The sequence below is a fragment of the Manacus vitellinus genome, unplaced genomic scaffold (genome assembly GCF_001715985.3).
Source record: "Manacus vitellinus isolate BGI_N305 unplaced genomic scaffold, ASM171598v3 scaffold_30_pilon, whole genome shotgun sequence".
Lineage (NCBI taxonomy): Eukaryota > Metazoa > Chordata > Aves > Passeriformes > Pipridae > Manacus > Manacus vitellinus.
Genome location: NW_021940291.1, coordinates 4,101,737 through 4,123,757, shown reverse-complemented (window position 1 = coordinate 4,123,757; position 22,021 = coordinate 4,101,737). Strand labels below are relative to the sequence as shown.

General features: G+C 35.9%; 1 protein-coding gene across 7 annotated transcripts in view; it reads right to left on the bottom strand.

The window, feature by feature from the left end:
* Positions 1-22,021, bottom strand: part of SOX6 (SRY-box transcription factor 6) — a 263,816-nt gene that overhangs the window by 38,258 nt on the left and 203,537 nt on the right. For all 7 annotated transcript variants that reach the window (XM_018076030.1, XM_018076033.1, XM_018076032.2 and 4 more), the window contains one exon: positions 21,401-21,591. In XM_018076030.1, coding sequence (XP_017931519.1) covers positions 21,401-21,591 — 191 coding nt within the window. The remainder of the gene's footprint in view (positions 1-21,400; positions 21,592-22,021) is intronic.

The following is a 22,021-nucleotide window of genomic DNA, read 5'->3' as shown; positions in this document are numbered from 1 at the left end:
AGGACTGAAAAGTTAAATTACCCTCCACTTAGAATCTTTTGCAATGTCTTGGCACAGCAGGGATAATTACAAATTGACTTTCAGCCTTATCTCTGGATATTTTAGTTATTACGGGTGGGAAGTTTAAACATTAACCTTATTACAACAATGTCAATCATCCTACTGGTGTGCAGGCATGCAACTGCTGGAATTCTTTGGATGGCAAAGTAGATAAACACAATAGTGGCATTATTGCTACAATTAAAACCAAGGCCTTTGGCTTTGCAGAACTGTGGTGGATGTCTAGGACTTGTTTTCAATGTCATAGCAGCGGGAGTTGCTCCAAGAAACCAGAGAAATTAAATTAGCAAAGCAGGCATACTCATTGTAGGAATGCTGATATTTTAAGATATTACAAGATACAAGGTGTATCTTTTCCAACCACTGATTTACAGGTTTTAAGAATGAAGGATATGCAGACACCTATGATGTTGACACAACCTTCCCTTAGTTTTTTATGTAAGTGAAATACCTGAATTCAATGATCTCAGGAATCAAAGAGGGGTAGTTTAGTGAATTTTAACCCTGACATACTGCTACTTCCAGTTTTGGAGGGCCCCTATGTTCATAAACTGTTCCAGCACTATCTTTGTATGCTGAACATACAGCATGGACTAGAATCCCTGCCACAGACTACAGATTTGTGTTACATTGCAGTGCCTCAAAGCAAACAGCTTGCTTGAAAAGATGTGGGGAGAGAGAAGCCACTAGGTCCCCTTTTAAATATACTCTTCCATCTTAAAGCATAACTGAAAAGTAAAAGGTTAAAAGCAGATAACAGGGAACTAACACTAAAATTTCTTTGCCTGACTGGCAAGCCTCAGCTGGCTTCCACGTGACAATGTGACATGTGCAAGACCATCGCAAGCAGAAAATACTCCAAAGTCGTTAAGCAACAAAACTGCATAGTGATTGTCATTTTCTTCTTTTAAGACCCAGGTTCTGGAGTCAAAATTGAGAATTGCAATTTCATCAAAATTTAAAATGTCTAGAAAAAAAATTTGAAACTGGAGGGCTAGCGGCAAAAAACCCAAATTCATCAGATAAGTAAATGCCAATGCAAATAGCCTACTTGTAAACACTCTCTTTAGCTAATTATTTTGGAAGCCTGATCTTAAGGATCAGAATTCCTAGAGCTTCTATTTACTTAGAGTGAACAGTAGCCATCTTGATTTTGAAACACAAATAAGAATAATTTAAATTAATTTTCTGATTATCAGGAGCATTCAGCAGATCCTAAGTGCATATAGACTTCAGTGTATTGAAGTTTGCTTTTAGTAGTAAGCGTTTCAATTCAAAAACAGTTTTTAAAAGCAGAAAAAAAAAAGAACAGATAGCAAATCTTTCCACCTAGGATATTATGCCCTCCTACACATGAAATATTGCCATCCCCATAACTATTGCCATGCTTGCAGGGACTCCTAAGCTATGGATCTGCCCTGGTTAGATTACTTTCAACAGGATTACTGCACTTACTGAGCCCCCTTAACCAAATGCTTTATGTCTTTGTTCATATGGTTTTAATATGATTTTAACCAATTGCAAGGTTATTTATAAGTTTGCAACTCCCCAGTAGTTAGAGTTATGAAGCGTTCAGACTTAAGCATATCCAGTTGTGTGGTAACCCAACTACTGCTTTCATGCGGTTTCCAACTTTTTATTCATGCACAAAGGCATGATGCATGGCAGTATCTGAGACCTTTCTGACTAACTCTTTGTTTCAGCAGCAAAATCATACAGCAGCCTGCAGTAAAATCACACATCAACTAAAAGGTAAAGATTAAAAAAAAAAAATAAAAAATCACATGATCTGTGAAGTTCCATCTCAGACTGATGAGAAGTCATTAGTCCTTGAAAAACAAAGGGACAATCAATTAAATTAACAGCTGGTAAATGAAAAGCAAACAAAAGGAGTTGCTACTTTACACTCTGTATAATATGGCTGTAGAATTCGCCAGAGGTCAGAAAGAGTCCAAAGCTTGGTCTGTCACTTGTTTTTAAAAGAGCTGGATAATTTTATGACTGTTAATAACATTTGTAGTAACACATGCTAAGATAATCAAATCTCGTGTTCCAGAGTGTAAGCTGTTCAACTGTTGAGTTGAAGAGAAATTCCCTCCTCTCTGTTCCCTTCCCTCCTGACCAGCATCCACAGATGATTAACTGGGAGCCTTCTATGGAGAGAAGTTAATTTTCTTTTATAACATCACTAGATTTAAGGGAGAACTGGTAAATGGTACAGATCAAATCTATTTACCTTGTAATTAGAAGGAATTCGGATGCAACCATTAAAAAAACCCCACCATGCTTTCTTTTAATTAAACACATACATGTGCATTTTTGAGAGACAGACAAAAATAAACACAAATTACAATTGAAATAGACTTTTACTAGGAAATAGCAGGACCATTGTTTGTTTTTTTCTGTGCTATAAATTGACTAATGGAAGCAATTCAATAGCTACTCTTGAACCTTCAGAATGCTCATTCAAATTTTTAACATTTTATCTAAAAGAATAAATCTGTAAGGACATGGCAAAACAAAGAGGGGTTTTTTTCCTAGTAGTCTAAATACTACAAAGGAATAATAATATATATACATATCTCAGTTTAATTTAGCAGGTGGTTGGACCTTGTCAGTTATGACCTCATTTTCACCAAGTAATTCTAACTATTTAAAAGCAGAGCCATTTAAATGTCATAAAAGTGAACAAAAATACTTTTACCAAATTTAGACAATGCCATGATACTGTATGTATATCTGCATGTTCCCCCAGGCTTTTACACTTGAGACTAAATTTCAGTGAAAGTATTGTCATGCATTACAATCAGAACAGAATTCAGAAGATGAGAGATCTGGTTACTTGCCTCAAAACTGTGAACCTCCTTCTCTCTCAATCACCTAGTAATATATTGCAGGCTGAAAACCCAGTTTTAGCAAGAAGCCACAGCAGTGTAACAACCAGCAAAACTATTCTAGGTTCAGCACAACAACTTTTTTTTTTTTTTTGGAATGGAATGGAAAAAAAAGGCAGAAAAGAAATCACCAACGCCAATTTCCTTGCGGTGTTCTGCAAACCTCAACAGCACAAAGCAAATTCAGCTGCTCTCCACACAGAGTTGGGAAAAGAAAGGTCTTTAAAAAATCCAAAAAACCACAGACAGACATACATACATGCCACTGGTGAAACATATCGAGAAGAAATCTGATGTTCTTTTGTGAACAGCATGTGAACATTATTTAAGCACACGTAAACAGGCACATATATACATTTAATTTTAAATCTATAAAAGCTAAGAGAAAGACAGATGATGTTCTCATAAATACCTTCATTCCATCATTTCAACTGTTCGCTATGACAGGCACATGTCAGAGTTTGGGACACTATCAAACAATCCTGGAAAAACTTTGATAAACTTGGACTACATGATGTAATAATCAATTATCAAATAATAGTAAGTACACTTTTTCTACTTGACACGTGGGTAGTAGTTATAAATGTTCAAAATCAAGTATTTCGAATTCTGTATTTGTCAGTGTTTTTACAATTAAATTTTGGGAAAAATCTGAATCTGAGTTTTGTGCATTTTATTACAGTGATCTTTGAATATGAATAGTGTTAGATATTGTAAATGTAAATTCAAGTAGCTCCATTAGGGTAAATCTTCCCATGCTCTGAAAGTACAGATATCTAACCCAGATATTGTGAATGAGTCACTGAGGGTACCTACCCTTTTTGTTTACATCTATAAGCATTGGAAACCTCTAGATATGTCTGTTCCAACCCGTGTTCAGGGAGACACCTGAAGTAGTTTAAATTGGTGATGCAAAAGACACTTGGGCTTAAATGTTCATATTCATATTTAGAATTAGAAATGCAATCAAGGCAGTTAACAAAATCCCACCAAATGCTACTGTTTTCAAGTATATGCCTTGCCTTGTGCTGGATGTAAATATATAATTGCATACCATGCATATAAAGATTAAGTAGGCTTTTTCTGTATTTATCAAGCTGAGGGGTTTTTTTAGCATTTTAAGTATACTTTTTCAAGGTTGCATTTTATCATTGCTGCTTATACATTGCTCTATTTATACTCGGGCCTCTTTTCTTATGTTCAGAGAGAAAAGGAACATATCACTAAGGTATAAGGATGGGTGACAATGGAACAATGATAATAACATCATTATGCAGTGTTTTGCCTCTTGTACCTCCATCACTGCCATGTTTTTCTCTGATTACTTCAACCTCAGGAAAAAGTGCTGCTTACTGTTTATGTCAGGAAGGCAAGATTACTGTTTGCATGATTACAATATCAAGTATGATGTACGTAATGCCTGTGATAATATAAATGTACCCCTCAACTACCTCCTGTCTTTAATCTTCATGCAACAGGGAAAAAAATGCAATAACAAAGAAAACAAAACAGTGAGTTGCAAATTCTTGCAGCCTTGTATAGGCCTTAATCTTGTAAGGTGCCAAATACTTTCACTCCTGTCTAGGAGAGGCCTCAAGGACATAGATAGTCAGTACTTAACTCCAGGGGAATATGCTGAGAATGGACTAATGCACTTTACAAAATCAGGACCAAAGCCTGCAGTTCTTAAATGTTTACATGGAATCTGAGAATCAAAATTAAACAGGTTCTTTCCAGGCTGAAGAAGATGCTTCTTCCTTCTTAATGATTATTTCTTTTTCCCTTTGAAATGGCTAGGTGGAAGGCCTTCTGGTATGAAGAAGAATTATTCTTGTTTAGGAATAAAACAGTGCAAAGCCAAGAAGACTGTACTGTAAGGATCCATGCAAGTGGACAAGACCTTGCATTAACAATGTCCTGGCTGAAGACAAAGGGGTAGCACTGCATCACTGAAATTGCTAGATTTACTTACTTATCTTTCTAATACAATCAGAAATAAGTTTCTCATAATTTATGATTTTAAAGTTTATTCTCAAGGAAAAAGCAGCCCAAACAGGATTTATGAGCACTATAAATGCATAGAATCATAGAATGGTTTGGGTTGTAAGGGAGTTTAAAGAACATCTAGTTTCAACACCACTGCCATGTGCAGGGACACCTTACACTAGACCAGGTTGCTCATTCACGAAACCAAACAACAAAAAAGCTACTGATAAAATAGAAAGGTTCCATTTGAGACATCCGACATGCAAATACAGGCAAATATAAACTTCCTGGAAACTGGGAGAGATTTACATCTCTCAGGAATAGCTCTTCCATGCAGGAAGTATGAATCAAAATAATGCAAGAGAGAGAAGAGAGAGAGTACTTTAAATGGATAACAGAAGGCTATGCACTTCTTTCCATGCAGAATCCAGGAACCCTTGCACCTGAAACCATCTTAAACACAAACTGACTACTTTTGGGTGGAAAAAAATCATGTGGTTTCTCTGCTGCAATTTTCAAGGAGAAAACTGCTAGTCATCTATAGCTAATACTTCTAGCAAAAATTCACTCTGGTTTTTCATTTAAAGTAAATGATTTTTTTTAAACCTTGTTTTGTTTCTACAAAGAAAAATCTGTTTCAAGTTTCCCACAGAAGGCATCCATTAAGTATTCTTCAGTTCAAGACAACAATGACAATTTAGAAAACGGTTTTATACCTTAACAACCAAGCTTGAATGGGCATTTCAAAAGTAGCGGTTTCACCCACAGATTAGCCACTTATGTCTCACTTAAGACTATTTTTGACCTCATCTTCAGGATAAGCAAAAACTGGGTCCTACTCCATCTCTCTGCACTTAAAATGCACTTTTTCTCTCTTATCCCCTATCCTCATTCACCCACTCTAGTTGAGATATATGGAAAAGTTCATGAGATTCACTGAAGGAACATTCAAGCACCTCGTTCAATGGAAGATTTTTTGCTGCTCTGAGGACAAATACAATCTGTGAGCAAAAGGGAATTTTCTGTATCATACTTTCCTTACACCTTTGTGTACTTGTATACTTCATAACTGTGATCATATTTTCTATCTGTGTCTCACAGGAAAGGGCACAATAATGTTCTGAGGAAGCAATCAGTATTTTCAAGCTTTTTACTATGATATATGTAGACAATTGTAATACCTACCACTGCACATTAGTAGTACCCAAATAATTTTTAAAAGGAGATTGGTAACAGTATCTTCAGGCACAGAGAGGGGAAATTATTATCTTCTGGTTACCCAGAAAGTCAATGATTAAGCTGAGAACTGAACCCAGGACTTCTGAACATTAGGCCAGTCCACTGGCTGTTATGCCACACTGCCTCTGCCATAAATCTGTTTGATGGATTTTTCAGTCATGGAACATTAAAAGCTCTGCTCTTGTCTAATGAATATGTTTAAAGAAAACAGTACAAACAAAAGCAAATGTAATACTTAAATTATCTGAGACATCCTGCTCTGTCACACTTGGATAAAGGATTTCCTACTGGAGACCTATGTACAGTTATACACACTGAAAAATATTTTAGCCAGGACCACTAGCTGGCATACTGGTATCTATTTATGCCTGAAAAGGGAATGTAATCAGTTTTAGTTGGTTAAGAACAATCTGAGCCAACTTTTATATTATGACCAAAAGCTTGGCAGTGCACTAGCAGTGGCAAGTAGCAGAAAATTGCTTACAGTCTTATTTGCCAGATTACTTGAACGATTTACATTGGGTTTTCAAGAGAGTCTGAAGTATTAAAAACTTAAGATCTGGAAAAGCCTTGGATTGTGCATGTTTTTTCCTCTTAACAACAAATGCACAGGGACATCAAGAAGAGGGTTATGATATAGTAGGACTGACTAAATGAAGCATTTTTAAAGATAAACCACCTGAAACATTTAGGAGCAGTTCAGTTTGAATGGTTAAGATATTTTTTTTTAATTGAAGATATGGAAAGTCAATTGATTTAGATTAAATGACCAACCTTTCACATCTTCTTGTTTAAGATTCATGTTGACATAGTACTAAATACAGCCATATAGTTTGTATTCCAGATAAATTGATCTGACTACAAGCCTCACTCTTTAGTATGATTCTTACTCCAAGATAAATCAATATTTAATATCTCCTGCAACAGCCCCTGTAGATAATTTTAAACCTTTTCTCCATCCCATTAAGTTACCTTTAAAAATTCTTTATACAAGGCTTCACAGATGACTTCTGAAAAACTAGTTTATGAAAAGCAGACTGAAATTCATTAATTCAGGTGGAAAGGGTTTTTTAATCTTGCTGCATTGTGCTGATCTCTAAATCCGTCTCTGTTTAGCTAATTCCCCTGCTCAGCTAATTTGAAGAATAAATAAATACTTCCTGAAAATCTGCAACACAGATTTTAAACATAAAGAAAAATATCATTTTGCTACTCTCTCTATAGTACAAGTTATCTCTAGGGTGTGGGCTTCTGCAAAACCAGGTTGAGCAAGGCTCCCTGACTCCCTGAGAGGACAGGCACTCTTCATCATCAGGTACCAACCTCTACCCACCTCCAACCCCACTGCCACATCAGCTAAGAAAATAAGCAGCAGTACTTCAGGCTCAGGCATCAGCCACATCCCAGCCTCCATTTTGAATATTAAAAACTGTGTCTGCTCCCTCTCCCCTTCCCACCCTCCAATCTGGTGCAGCAGCTGAGAAGGAAAAACATCTCTTCCTCCTCCCTCAAACCTCTCCTATGGCTAAGGGCCCCAGTGGGATAGGAGTCTTTGATATCAGAAGAATGCAAACAGCAAGGCTCAGGTTTGCTGCTTCTTAGGGTTTAGAAACAGAGACATAAGAGGAATTTCAAATGATTATATATTGGGAGAACTGAAAGGGATGATGCCAAAAGGAAGGAAAAAGCTATATACTCTGGAGCTATCTGGCTGTAAATCCACCATTTAAACTATAGGATCTTCACATCCTCTGCTCTGTTGAGATGTTCTCCCTTACTCTCATTTCCTACTCTGTGTCACATTTAAAGTGCATTTTCATGGACATTGTATGCAGCAGTGAAGTTCTGCATCCATCCCTCACTCTCCAACCTACTGGTCCCCAACACAGTCCACAATATTTTAACTCTTCTGATTCAGCTATTTATGGGGTGATGCATAAAACTCTAATGGTGAAATTTTTCAGTTTAATAAAAGAGGAGGGGAGACTTTTTGTTTTCAAAGCCATGTTTTGCAGCTTTTACAGCAGAATTGCTCAAATAGTTACCTCTTTGAGCAGTCAGTGAGGTGCAGCCAAAGTTGCTGAGAACCTCTTTACACCAGAGAGGCAGCATGTTGAACCAAGATAGCTCTTGCCTTTCAAATCTATTAAAGATCTTCATCTCAGGAGCTATAACTGCCTCTGTTTGTATCAAACCATGGCCTAAAATGGTCTGATCCTAAATGAGTTCTGTCATCAGTTACAAAATAGAATTATTAAAGAAAAAAATGTGACTGATTGACTCACAATGCAGTTCTCAATTTTATCTCTATTCCTTTGCTCCTCCGAGCAATGAAACATGAGATAAATTGTGTATTTTGCTTGTGGAAAGTGATCAGTGTTTAGTTTAGTTGTGAACTCAAATGCAACGCAGATTTAGCAACAAGAATACAGCAAGAAAACATATCCACAAAATAACAAAAATAGATGAAATAATACTATCACTTCACAGTGTAAGAAGTTAGTGGAAATTCTAACATGGAAATTGGGTGATATTCTATTCATTAATTAAGATGTGACACACATTTTAATGTGGACACACAGCAATGGGGATGTTGTTTTCACAAGGCTCTACAAGAACCCCAGCAAAAGCAGGGTGAGGTTAAGCACCAGGGAAGAAAGGAAAGGACACCTGAACTAGCAGATCATTGCCAAATTGCAAGAAAATTTCTCCCTCTCTCTTGTGATAAGAGAATGATAGAGACTTCCACTACCTAAACCATAGTCTGCACCACATTAGGAGCATTTCTAATACTGCAGCAATGGGGACTCAGAACAGTTGAAGGATGATTAAGTAATGCAGGTCCTGATTCAGAGAGACACATCTGCTGAAATGCATCCTTAACATAACAAAAGCTTTACATTAAAAAAACTTAAATGAGGTCACAAAGAGGAAATTGGGTGCTTTTTTCCACTTTTAACTGGTTCTTTATGTTCTTATAACACACGTGGTAGCTACAGTAACATGGCATGGATGGAGATAAAGGGAAATCACTTGATAAACCAAGCAAGTAGTACACTTCATCACCTTCCCTTGTAGGATAACTCACATATGCAATACAAATTTCTCATACTGCAATTCATTACTTTTGCCTGTCCATGCTAGTGAGTACATACTGATAAACTATGGATGGTTTTTGGACTGAATGTAATGGAAACCTGGCATAGCAGAGCATGCTGGTTAGTGCAGAAGACTGATAGGCATCCTGGTCTATATAGCATCAGTCTATAACTGTGAATATTCTAATTCAGCCTGTTCCTCGCAATGAAAGAGGAAAAATAAACCTTGCATGAAAGAGGTGGAGAGCAAACTTACAGGAAAACATCTTCCTTGTGTTTCTAAGATTTTGGTTATTTCTGAATGGAAACTAAGGGCTGACATCAATGAGACATTTACGATGATATAGTGTGATCTGTAGTGTGACACTGAAGAATAAAACAAGGGAGTTATGCAAAGGTAATGCAGGTAATCCCTTGATAAAGGGGAATCCCTTGGGAGGAAGAGCACAGCCATACAATCTAGTCTTATTCATGAGTATTCAAAGAGCTTGAGTACCATCAGGCAAGGAACAGAATTCTGGCAGGGAGCTGGCAGCTGAATACATGTTGGCAAACTGCAGAACCTTTGACAGACCAAGAAGTTTTACGGTACATGATGTGTCAGTGACTCACTTTGTGTACAGCTCTAATGCACATCCTCCCAGTGATGCCTTCTAAACAGAATGCAATACAAATGTACTGGCATCCAAAATACAGCAAAGAGTGTTCTTATGCTTTAGAAATGAAAGGGAACAAGCATGTAAAAGTGGGATGCAGTAAGCAAGGATCTCTATGTGTATGAAAAGACAGTTCTTCTGAATAGGAAGCAGATAATGAAATTGTTACTTCATGATTGAACTCAAGGATGTATGGAAAATGCCAGGGAGATAAGAATGTATCCGTTGCCTGCTTTCTCAAGAAGCCCTTGGCAAGATAACAGTGAAATCATGCACCCAGCTACTGATCAACACGGGTCTGACATTAAACCACAAGTGTCCACTTCTCTTACTGGCTGTTTAATAAAATGCTTTGGAACGGGTGGAGGTAGAGAGGAGATCTTTCCAAAACCTTGTCTCAGTGTGCTCCCTCAGTTAATGAATGTCAGCAAGTGGAATAGAACAGAAATTTGATATGTTTTTCCAGCCTTTCTTATAGAGGCATTTGCAACATGTTAGAGGCCACAAGCATAAAAGTGAAATACTGGAAAATTAATGTTGTCTGTAGATTTTCAGGATGTTAGCTGGGCAATTTCAGCTTGTGGGTTAGGCATGCTTTAGGTTTTAAGTAGTCTTATAACAGCTTACTATGACTTGAACAAGATTTTAGTATGAGTAATCTGATGTTGAGTATCATTTATTACCCTGTTACATTTCCAGTTGAGATAGACCTGTTTACAGAGTTAGTGTTATGTGACTACAGATAGACAAGCTATGTGCAGTGAACAATTTATGCAAAAGTAGAGTATTTCTTATCTTTTCAAACTACCCCTGGAGGATCAGCAATTTCTATACATGTATGAGTGCCAGTGTTCTAACAATCCAACTTTTTAAAGCAATGCAAGAACTATGCACTGAAACGCTTGTGCTTTATGCTCTAGTTGGTCACCTAAGACAAATGGTGTTGGTTTTGATGCCTCACTCAATGACAAGTATTGCAACACTGCCTTAAATTACCTGGAAAAAAAAAAAAAGCAACTGGGAATTCTTTCAGCTCAAACACCTCCCAGGTAATGAAAAGCCTTTACTTCAGCCTTTCAGCTCCTGAATCCTAAAGCTTCAACACCACAGAAAAACCAACAAATCTGCCTCTGGCATACCACCAAGTAGGAAAAAGATGGCAGTGGTAAGGGATAGTGCAGCAAGGACTTCAGCACCCCTAGATTAAATTGCTGCAGAGTTCAGGGAGCTGCTGTAAAGATCTATAATTAGCACTGACACTTTATCAGGGGCTGGAAGATCTCTCTCATACTGCATTCCTCACTTGGTCAGTGGGTGCTGCATTAAAACCTCTATTTCTTATTAAGAGAGGGTGAGCAATTTGGGCGTAAATTGCAAATGCCTAATTGTGCACAAATGTTCATATGTAAATACACCCATAGAAATGAAAACTTGTTTGCATGAATATTTGTGAAAAGAAAACAAAGGAAGGAATAAGCATGATCAAACTCCATTAATCATATTTAAAACAAACATTTGCAAATACTGTTTTGCATTATTGGCTCAAGTATTTTCATGAGATAAAAGAAGACAATTTTACCTGTTAGCATGCTTATTCTTTTGTTTGAAGCAAAACAGTTAAACTGGAATAAAGTAGTGTATAATCCCACAAAAAGGCAGATAAGTAAATATCCTTCAACAACAAGGAGTGTATTTGAATTTATCATATCTTTTGATGCAGCCTAATGACACTTGAGAAATGGGAGACATTTTTAATTTTAGAAAGTAATGAAGTATCAGAGGAAGCAATCCCAATTTATCCTTGCTATACTTTATCTACTGCAGTAGAGAGTTATATTGGCAGTGCATTTGGTGTTGCAAATTTGCTTAGAGGAATACACAGATCTTGGAAAAAAAATGGCAGTAACTTTTGTGGATGTCTCTGCTTGTATCTAAGTGTGAAATAATATGCAAATGTATTCTGTAGTTCAGGACAATTGAGGGAGTGATATGATAGGATTGTGCAGCTGCCATTCTGACCCACAATTTAAATCAATGAATATATTCCTGTCCTAGTTTGAACAATAATTTTCAACCTATCTTTATTGTTTTGTAGAGAAGCATAATAAAAACCCAAATATATTTCAGTATATATCTGTAAATTCTCCTGAGTAGCTTGGGAAATGTATTGTACATAAGATAAGATCATTATGCTGTTACAGTCATCAGAAAGACACTATCCTTTATGGCAGAAACACATGCTTTGGGAAAAAAAAATCCTTGTCATTTTGCACAAATTTTTCAACATTCTTGCTTAAGACACATTTTAATCTAATTCTGTTCCTTTGGGATTTTCTGTTGGTCCAAAATTTAAGGAAGAAGACCATAATGGGGCAAAGTTTATATCCTTTTCACAGGAAATACCTCATGCGAGTGAAAAGCAGTGCATTTGACATTTTTTTCCTGAGCTGGAAAGGCAATAGAAGAAAGCAGACAAATCCCCATTATTACTATCATCATCAATGTTGTTAACATTATTATTAATTTGGTCTAAAACCTGCAGCTAAGCAACCCATTCAAGTAGCCCTGACAACAGAAATAAGGAACCATAACTGTGTTCAGCAAGCATACTGTTAAGCATAGGTAGTGGCAAAACCTCTAGTAGCCAATATTCGAATGCAAAAATAGCTCTTGATAACAAAAGTTTGTGCTGATTTCATTCCTGAAAATAGTATTTTGTTGCTAAGTGCTCTTGTGATTGAACTGAAGGCATGAAGAACTTTAAAAGTTCACCTAATATGGAAGTTTCTTCACTATTCAGTGTGTGTGTGTGTATACACAAATACACCTACATATATATGGTTATATAGTTATTCAAATAGTAAAGTTTCTTATAGGTTGTTTATGTCTAGGTATATTTTCTTTTAATTTCTTACATGTGTACATCAGTACTGGGCTGGTCAAACTTTTTTTTTAATTTATGGTCCAATAAAGTTTCCATGATTTATACTTTGCAAAGGTTGCATATTTTTCACTCAATTGATTTTGATAATTTAATCAATAGAAAAAAATAATTTAGATTTTAATCAGCCTCCACATAATTCGAGGGACTAAGTATTTAACTGCATTGGAACTGAAATGTACAAATTCATTTAATACCAATTTTACAAAGACAATGTTAGAAAGTAAGGTAATTGAGCAAAATGCTTAAAAACAAAGGTCTGCACAGAAAATTCTTCTATAGGTGTAAACTGGATGTGTAGCAAGCTGGCGCCAGAGCTAACTTATCTGTAAATTTAGATGACCTACATATGCCAGAGATTTTGCACTGTTTCTTTTTGTCTTTTCACTGTCAGTTCCACAGTTTCAGTGAACATGTATTTTTAATGTGCAAATTTCAAATACATTATTTGTATGTCTTTCTACTCATAGCATACAAAGTAAATCCGGAAAAAAAAATTAGTAGATATATTGATAGGCATCAGTGCGAATATTTAGGTGTAAACAGTGTTTGAGCCATAGCATGTGATCAATTATAGGCTGCATCATATGTTACTTACAGACAGAAAGTTAACGATTCATGAGCAGCTTTAATATTTCTATCTCTTGAGTTGGAGGAACAGATCTGACAAGATTTCATACCCACAGCCTTCTGCACCTGGTTCCCATTATAAACCTGGCCTTGATAATGGAGCTGTGTTCTTCTGCAGAGGCTAATGTTAGCACTGGTATTTTCCTCCCATAACTCTTATGAGTACCAGTGTTATGGTTGTATTTTACCCCTCTGTGCATGTGCAGTTACAACTTCCATCACGTTTCTCACTAAATACTTAGAGATCAGATAAAACATTTCTCTAAGTATGGGTACAATTCCTAAACCTGTTTTTATTTCCTGTGATATCTACAAAAGCCTTACAGGCCTCAGGGTTATATCAAAATTCGGGTAAGTTGTTTCCCTTCTTTGTTTACAATTGAAACATTTCTCTTCAAAAGATATGGTTGGAGACACGGGGATTAATGTTTTTTCCAAGATGCTCTGCTTTGAACTTAACTTCAAATTACATTTAAAGTTCTAATTGTAAAGCATAAATTCATTGCAATACTTATCTGAGTCTCAGAGATATTAAAATCATTTAGCTATTCACAGGTGCATCTAATTCCTAATAAGACCTCACAACAGAAAAACAAAACAAAACAAAACAAAAGATAATGCTCCCTGTGCCCTACTGTTATCGTCTGAATACACTGATTTAAAAAATCAATGCAAGCACATATGACAATGAAATTCATACAAAAGCCAAAATCATCAACACCTTGAGCTTCTTGAAAAAATAGCAGGGAATTCCCTGAAGGGATATGCTGCCTAGGAAGTCCAGTCATAGCATAGACAGTACACCCTGAAAAAATGTTGCTTCGAATCGTTAGTATTTTTCTTCCCATTTATAGTTATAAATGTATATGGATGTCATGCTTTACCTTATCTTGGTATGAAATTTCAAACGCTGGAAGCAACAGCATGAATAAACAATTTCTCCAGTTACAAAACTAAATGTTTGAAGTCCAGCATGTTTTCCAGTTCTAATAAAAGGGGGCAGTATTACATCAGCTGAAATTCTGAATTGTCCAAATTATCATAAAAAGTGCTAGAGAAGGATACAAAACTGCTGAATTCCACTGAAAATAGACTGTTACTGTGTATGCAGTCACAAATCTGCTTGTCTGCCTTGGGCTAAAATTTTCAGAGTTAGTTCAGTGGGACTTAGGCTCCTGCATTGCAGCCACTTAAAAAAATTTTGAGTCACTGTTTTCCATTCAAAATTATTAAAGAAATATTACAGTTGATATAAAATGAAGACACATGTTTCATGTAGCTAGGATAAGCCCTAAGCCTAAAAAAGAAATTGTAAAATTATTGCAGTTTCAAAAAATTTTGGAACAAAACATCTTTCCTCTTTTTTTCTTTAAATGAATATTTTTCAGAATAAAATACTGTATGTATATGGCTTTAGGAAGCTAACTTTGAACACTCAATATAAAAAAAAAATTGTAGATTACATATATTTTGTACAGCCACAAGTAGATTACTAAAAAGAGCAGTAAAGCATGAAGTATAAAGGACATTTGTTTTGTAAGAATTATGAGGACTGCTGGGATCTGTATCTGAAACTTTTCCCAATTCTAGGGCATCTAACTTGGACCAGTCATTTATCTGTTATAAAATGATGGATCTGTAAAGAGGTTGTCTCTATGCAGCGTGTCCTTCTGCATCTCAGAAACTCCCCGGGGAAAGGTTTGTCAACTGAGCAGAATGACGTACTCAGGAAAATCAGTTTCCCAGTTGCAGTGTCTCTTTGCAGAAATCAGAGTCTTCATTAGACAGATGGAATACACTCCCACTGAGTTGAATAAATTGCCTATATTCTTGCAAGAAAGTGAGACCACACTAACAGTTCCTTAAGTAAATCAGTGTCTTTTTTCCTTTCTATACAGTTTCAGATTTCCTATTATAGAATCTAAATTCTTAAATTAAATTATACCTAAGTGTAAGCTATGGGGGACAGGATCTTTCTTAAGTTACAGTGAGAACAGAACTTGCTACAATGGCTATGGAGACAATACCATAATAAAATTAATAACTTTGCAAATCTAGTCATTTGCTGTTGTTATTGCTATCCATTTTTCCCCCCTAATTATTAGGCATTCATCCTTTAATTATGAGTAAAACTAAGATTTAACCAATAGAAATAAGGATCCAATTGAAAATGCTTACAGTTTCTGTTATGTCTCACAGCAGACTGAAATGTAAACATTGACCTCTTATGTACTACATCTACAAGAAACTAAAGGGGAAAAAAAGAAAATATAACTTTTACTTAGAAGACAAAAACTAAGAAGAGCAGATCACTACCTGCAAATCTAAACCAAATATTCATAAAGATTTATAAAAAATCCACAAGGCCCTTATGACCAGTTAATTTTTGTTCTAAATGTAAAGGTGGTCATCACTAGTTCTAATGAAAGGAGAAAATATAATTGAATGCGGAATGCACTGGAAAAGTATTTTCTTAACTATGTGTTTGGTTTTTTTTTTTTTAACTGAGTTGAGAAATTACTAATAAAATGGATGCTTATAACAAGGTGACTCTCTTTGTGATTGTCTGAGAAATACACTGCACATGCAGAAAACACAGTGTGACTCCTGCCACTGCAGTTGTTCTGTCTCTAATTCTGAATCTATAGGGAGTAGAAAGCTGGTAAAACAACTAGTGGTAGCATAATCCAGTACTGCTTGCCTTTAGAAAAAAGCACTACAATGCTGGAGCCATTGCAGAGCTGTAGGCAGCTGAAGGAGATTATGCATGACTAGTGACTTTTCCTACAAAGGCTTCCTAAAGTGTTTTTATCAGGCGAAGTTTGTACATATGTGCAGTAGCTTCATATACATGATGAAGTGGAACAGCTCCAGAGGAGTTGTTACACTTTACTGTCTCAATAATCCACATATTTAACAGTCCCTAAATACAGCAGATCATAACACCTCCAAAGGGGTCGTTATGGCTTATCAAGTCAAATCCAAGTGCCTAAAAATGGATTTGATCAATAGACTGTAACATCCCCAAGGGTAAATACTACACATTTTTAAGAATGTACACATTTTGCATACAAACTGTGGTCTATATTAGGATAAATTACGTGGCTTCAACTTGTAAAATTTTGATTTAGAAATAAGAAAGGAATAAAAGGCTCATTAGAAGAGGTGCTAAAGTACCATAATTCCCAGGAAGTAGGCAATGACTCATGTCATTTATTTTGGGGTCTAGTTCTGCTTTCCTACTGCAAATACACAGTTGTCTGAAAATCTACAAAAGAATGAGAATGGAATGTAAACATAAAAATGTTATATTAAATTCTGCTTCCTCTCAGATCTTGAATATGCTTCAAGGTAAGTAAATAAAGAGGTGGGGATACATCCTTGGGTCTAGCAAATATGTTGTGATTATTAAGCATCTTTGTCAAAAGTATCTTTGTCAGAATTATCTTTGTCAGTGTTTTCATGTTTTATATACAAAAAGATTAGGAATTTTTTTTAAAAAATGTCAGTTATAAATTATATACCATTTTCAGGTTCATTAAGTCAACACAAATCTTCTAAGAAATCATGGTAGTTTGAAATACAAAAATAAATACAAGTAGCTCTAGCTATGCAAATTTTGCTTAAGTACTCTTTTTCGTTGAAGGTAAACATGGCTTGACTGGAAAATAGTCATATCCTCTAAATAGACATGATTTTAGTATGATTTTACTTTGGTTTCTATCACATGCCAAAGGCTCTGTAGCTTATTTTCTTCATTTTCCTAATTCTCTCTCCTCCTCCAATGTTTCTGTTTCCTCTGTGAAACAGCTGACACCATTACGTCTTTCCTTTCTTCAGTCAGGCCACACCTGAGTGCTCTATTCCACCTCAGGTGGAGGAGAAAAAGTCAACTCTGTTATAGTGATGGTTTTTGTTTCATGTGCACTGTACTGGTTGAGGCTCAGATAGAGTCAAATTTAATTCATTAGTGGTGCTGAGTTTTGGATTTGTGACCAAAACAGCGGATAATCCATGGGACATTTTAGCTATTGCTGAACTGTGCTTCTACAGTAAGACCTTTTTTGGTTTTGATGCTAATCTGCCAGGGTTAGGCTGGGAATGCACAAAGCATTGAGAGGCTATACAGCCAAACCAGCTGACTCCAACTGACCAAAGGGATATTCTACACCATATGAAAGCATTATCAGCAATAAAATCTGGAGGAAGGAGGAGGAAGGAGAAACATTTGGAGTTTTGGCATTTGCCTTCCCATGTAAATCACGTGTGCTGAAGGCCTGCTTTCCTGGAAATGGCTAAACATCTGCCTGGCAATGGGAAGTAGTCAATTAATCCTTTGTTTTGCTTTGCTTATATGCACAGCTTTTGCTATACTTATAAACTATACTAATCGATCCACAAATTCTTTCACTTTTACCCTTCTAATTCTCTTCCCCATCGCACTGGAGGGGAGTGAGTGAGCAGCTGCGTGGTGCATACCTGCCTACCCACACTCACAACAGCACACAAGCTGAAATAACTCCTCTGAATTGTATCATCTCAAATGTGTAGAACTAACCTTAATGTTTCAGCAAATGACAAAGTTGGGCTGCGCCAGAGTGCTTCATGTTTTTGTTTTGGTCTTTCTGATGAGTGAATCTCTGTGAGCACTTTTAAAGCTTTGTAGAGGATTTTTTTTTTTTTTGAACAGCAGAATATGAACAGAGGCAATTTTCAATTCTGTGTCTGTAACCAAATACAAAGCTTTCTGAGATTTAAATGACACATTTTCAAAAAGGCCTAAGCCCAGGCTTTGAAGTTATGTACATAATTTTGTGAGCGCAATCATTTGCACAACAAACTATTACCAACTATCTGAACTCGAAGACCAGTAACTGACCAGAACTCAATAGCTTTTTTTAAACCAGCTGCAGGCAATTAATTTGTCATCTTTTTCTGGTGCCAGCTTCCAGCTCCTCATTTCTACAAGCCTAATTACCTGAAGCCAATTTCTGAAAATTTGGTCCTGAAAACATGGGGTTCTGATTCTTCAAAAGAAACCAATCCAAAACTGCAACTATGCTATCAAAGCTTCACTGGGATTATGACAGAAACTGTACACAGCCTTCTTGCATACAATTATTTCAAAATTATGTTTTTCTAATTGAAGTGATCCAGCATTTCTCCTCCCCCACCTCCATTTTGACCATCCTGCCTATCATTTTTGGAGTAAAAGTAAAATTTCATAGTGTAAAAATTGAAAGGCAGAGGGTGAAGACAGAAGAAAGAGTATTCTAGAATTCTGTTTGTGCAAATGATGCCTCTGGTTTTAATGTATTTTATACTTTCTATAAAATACAAATACATTACATTAGTATTCATGACTGAATTAATACTTTTATTTTCTTTAGGATGAGAGTGGGGATATATCATCATTTAAAATTACTAATTTATAGCCTATTCTTTTGTAAACCCGACCTCTTGCACCTATGGAGAAAAGATAACAGATAAAAACACCAACTTCCTCCTGCCTTAATGACTCTATAGTACCTGCTACAATAAATAAACCCAATAGGATTATATAAGGTCACTTAGAGACTTAACAACAAATTTTCTTGATGCTGTTTTATTCTTAGGTTTTAAAAGTTGCAAGTGGCAGCATGAAAAGTCTCCTATAAAAAATGGCATTTGAGAATGATGTTGTTTGTATCAAAGAGTTCCAATTCACTCTGCCATATTTTCAAGTAAAAAAAAATTTTTTCCTCAGAATGCCTGATGTACAACCTCAACCTGGAAGCTGTACATCAATCTGTGTTTTGCTAGTAACCAGCACAAAACAGAAATTTCAGATTATTCACTGAAATATTTTTTGATTCTACTTTAAAAGGTGAAAGATTAAATAGAAACTTGTTATGTCAAATACAAGACATAAACATGATAGTATAAATACTCAAGGAACAGACTCAATAAGTAAGTGGATGCATTTTTATAGTTATTTTTCAAAGTCAAATCAAATGTTAAGAATTCTTTTAATAGCCCTTATAGCATATTAGATATTTTTAAATGTCAAGCCACTGAAACTCATAAAATGTATTTTAAAATAAGCATAATTTTATAAACTCTTAATACTGATATGTGTGACATTTATTTTATTTTTATAACTTGGGCTTTAGTATCCTGCCTCTTGATTAGTTAAGACAAACACTGACTTTACAATTAGACTGTTGTCTGAATATGGCCTGCTTCATCAGTTATTAATTTCTATATTTTTTTGTACTATCACCCTGTATTAAATGAGTTTTCTAGTTATGACATTTAAACTAATACTAGCAGAAATAGTACTAGACTCTGAATTTGACCTGGAAAAGTGTTGTTTATCCTGTGTGACAACAATCTAACAAATCTTTCTAATGGACACTAAGCCTTTCTCTTGTGCTGTAAAAAAAAATCAAGCAAAAATATAAAGTGTAGATTAAAAGGTGTTTGTCAATCTTTAATGGGTCTGTTTGTGACATTTCTTTGCCTTTCTGTGCCTTGTTACAACCCACTTACTCCCCAAGAATTCCCTTGTGGGTTGAGAAAAGATTAAAGTATCATCGAATTCATAGTTTAAGTTATAGTTAATACTCTGTCGAGTCTTATACTCAAACTGGACTAAAAACCCCTGTTAGTCTTTGGACTATAATATATAATGTTCCCTCCCTTACCCAAGAAACAAAGAACCTACCATCTACTATATATATATATATATATATATATATCTACACATAAGAAAATTTTTATAGGCATTGAAACTACATGTTGTTTTTGATTTTTTTAGCAAATAGTCTGAAACACTGGTTGTTTTATAGGCTAATAGTGTCAGTTTCCTTTCCATTCACTACTAAATTCCATCATAACTGTTCCTATTTGCCAATGCCTTAGTGATTACTGGGATATGTTTTTCCCTTTCTAGTTAACTGGAATAAGTATTGTGGCCTGTAACTGATTTTGGGTCAATGGTGAAAAATAACTTGTGTGCTATATTTGTTGCAGCATAAGCCACCTCTAGAGAAGCTAACAGAGAAGCATTCTTCATCCAAAGGGCTGCCTTATAGCTCAGCCAATTACCCAATTCACTGTTCACTTGCTCCAGGATACATACAGAGACCTGCTGATGGAGCAGAGCTTGAAGACCTCAGAAAAGCCACAGAACAGGACAACACAAGTACAAAGAAGTTTCCAAGAGTCTTCTTTCTTCTCTGGGTCATCCTTAAAGCAGGTCTGATAGAAACTGTTCCTCACCTTTCAGATATGATCTCAGCTTGCTACTTTGTAGACCAAATCCCATCCTGCTCAGTCAACGCTGGTCCCATTCTCTCAACACTTTCTCTAATTTGCCCTTTTATTGTAGTGTGCTACTTCATTTCAGTGGAAACTACAGCCAGGATTCAATAAAGAATTTTGATCTCTAATTTTCCATTACAACTGAGAGCCAAAAGTACTGTTTTGAGCCTAAATACTTTGTTGCATCTGAATCATAGATTCAAGCACACTCAGATACATAAAACAGCACTGTAATAATCATGCTAGTACATAACTGGCCTTTTCGCCTTATTTATCAATTGAATCATTCTAAAATGCACAATTCAAAATCTAGTGACCGTGAACAATGGTATCTCCAACCAATTTACTCCCCATGTTGCTATATGCATGCTTACAGCTTAATCATATGAGTGCACAGGACTGTGGTTTTGAAGGCTGTCAGGTACATGAAGAGAAGTTTGTAGCACAGCACTGTGAAGTGACAAGGTGTATTTAACATGAAATCGGAGATGGCTAAAAGCTCTAACAAGAAATTTCATATAAAAATATAAGAAGCCATTTACAGGGAAGAGAAGAGTGAGTGACAGACAGTGGGGAAATGGGAGACATTACCTTTTCATTCCTGCAGTTGTTTAGACCCATGTTATTCATGGAGGGCAATTTTCCATCAACACCATGAGGCTGTTGTTGCTGCTGCTGTTCCCTTTGGATTTGCTCTCTCATTTTTCGAGCCTCCTGAATGGCTTTCATTACTGTGTCCTGGTCCCCAAATAGGGCAGGTGAATTAAGACTGGAAAGGATATCTATAAACAGAGAACACATTATATTTAGGTAATTATCCAAATTGAAATCTGAGGTAAGAACTCACCTCTCATACTCTTAGAGCTGCACGCAACTAACATCTGCAGAAGGAGGAGGAGTGGCAATTGTTGTCTGTTTGAAATCTGAATTACTCTATGGAAGTGATTGATAAGCCTGTGCACTTCTTTTGACATAAGAAATATAACCACTGAAGTCTCGGTATAGCCTGATATGGAGGTATCTGAGCATACTCATGGACTCAAAGTTCAAAGTTCTGAGTTTAAGACAACAGTATTATGAACCTTAAACTGGAAGCCTCTGAGGTACTAAATATAAAATGAACAAAGGAGAAAGCAATCTCATTTAGTTGGCCATGAAAGTCTATGTCAATTCTTAGAATTTCTTTCTGGAGAGAACCATCAGTCCAGACAT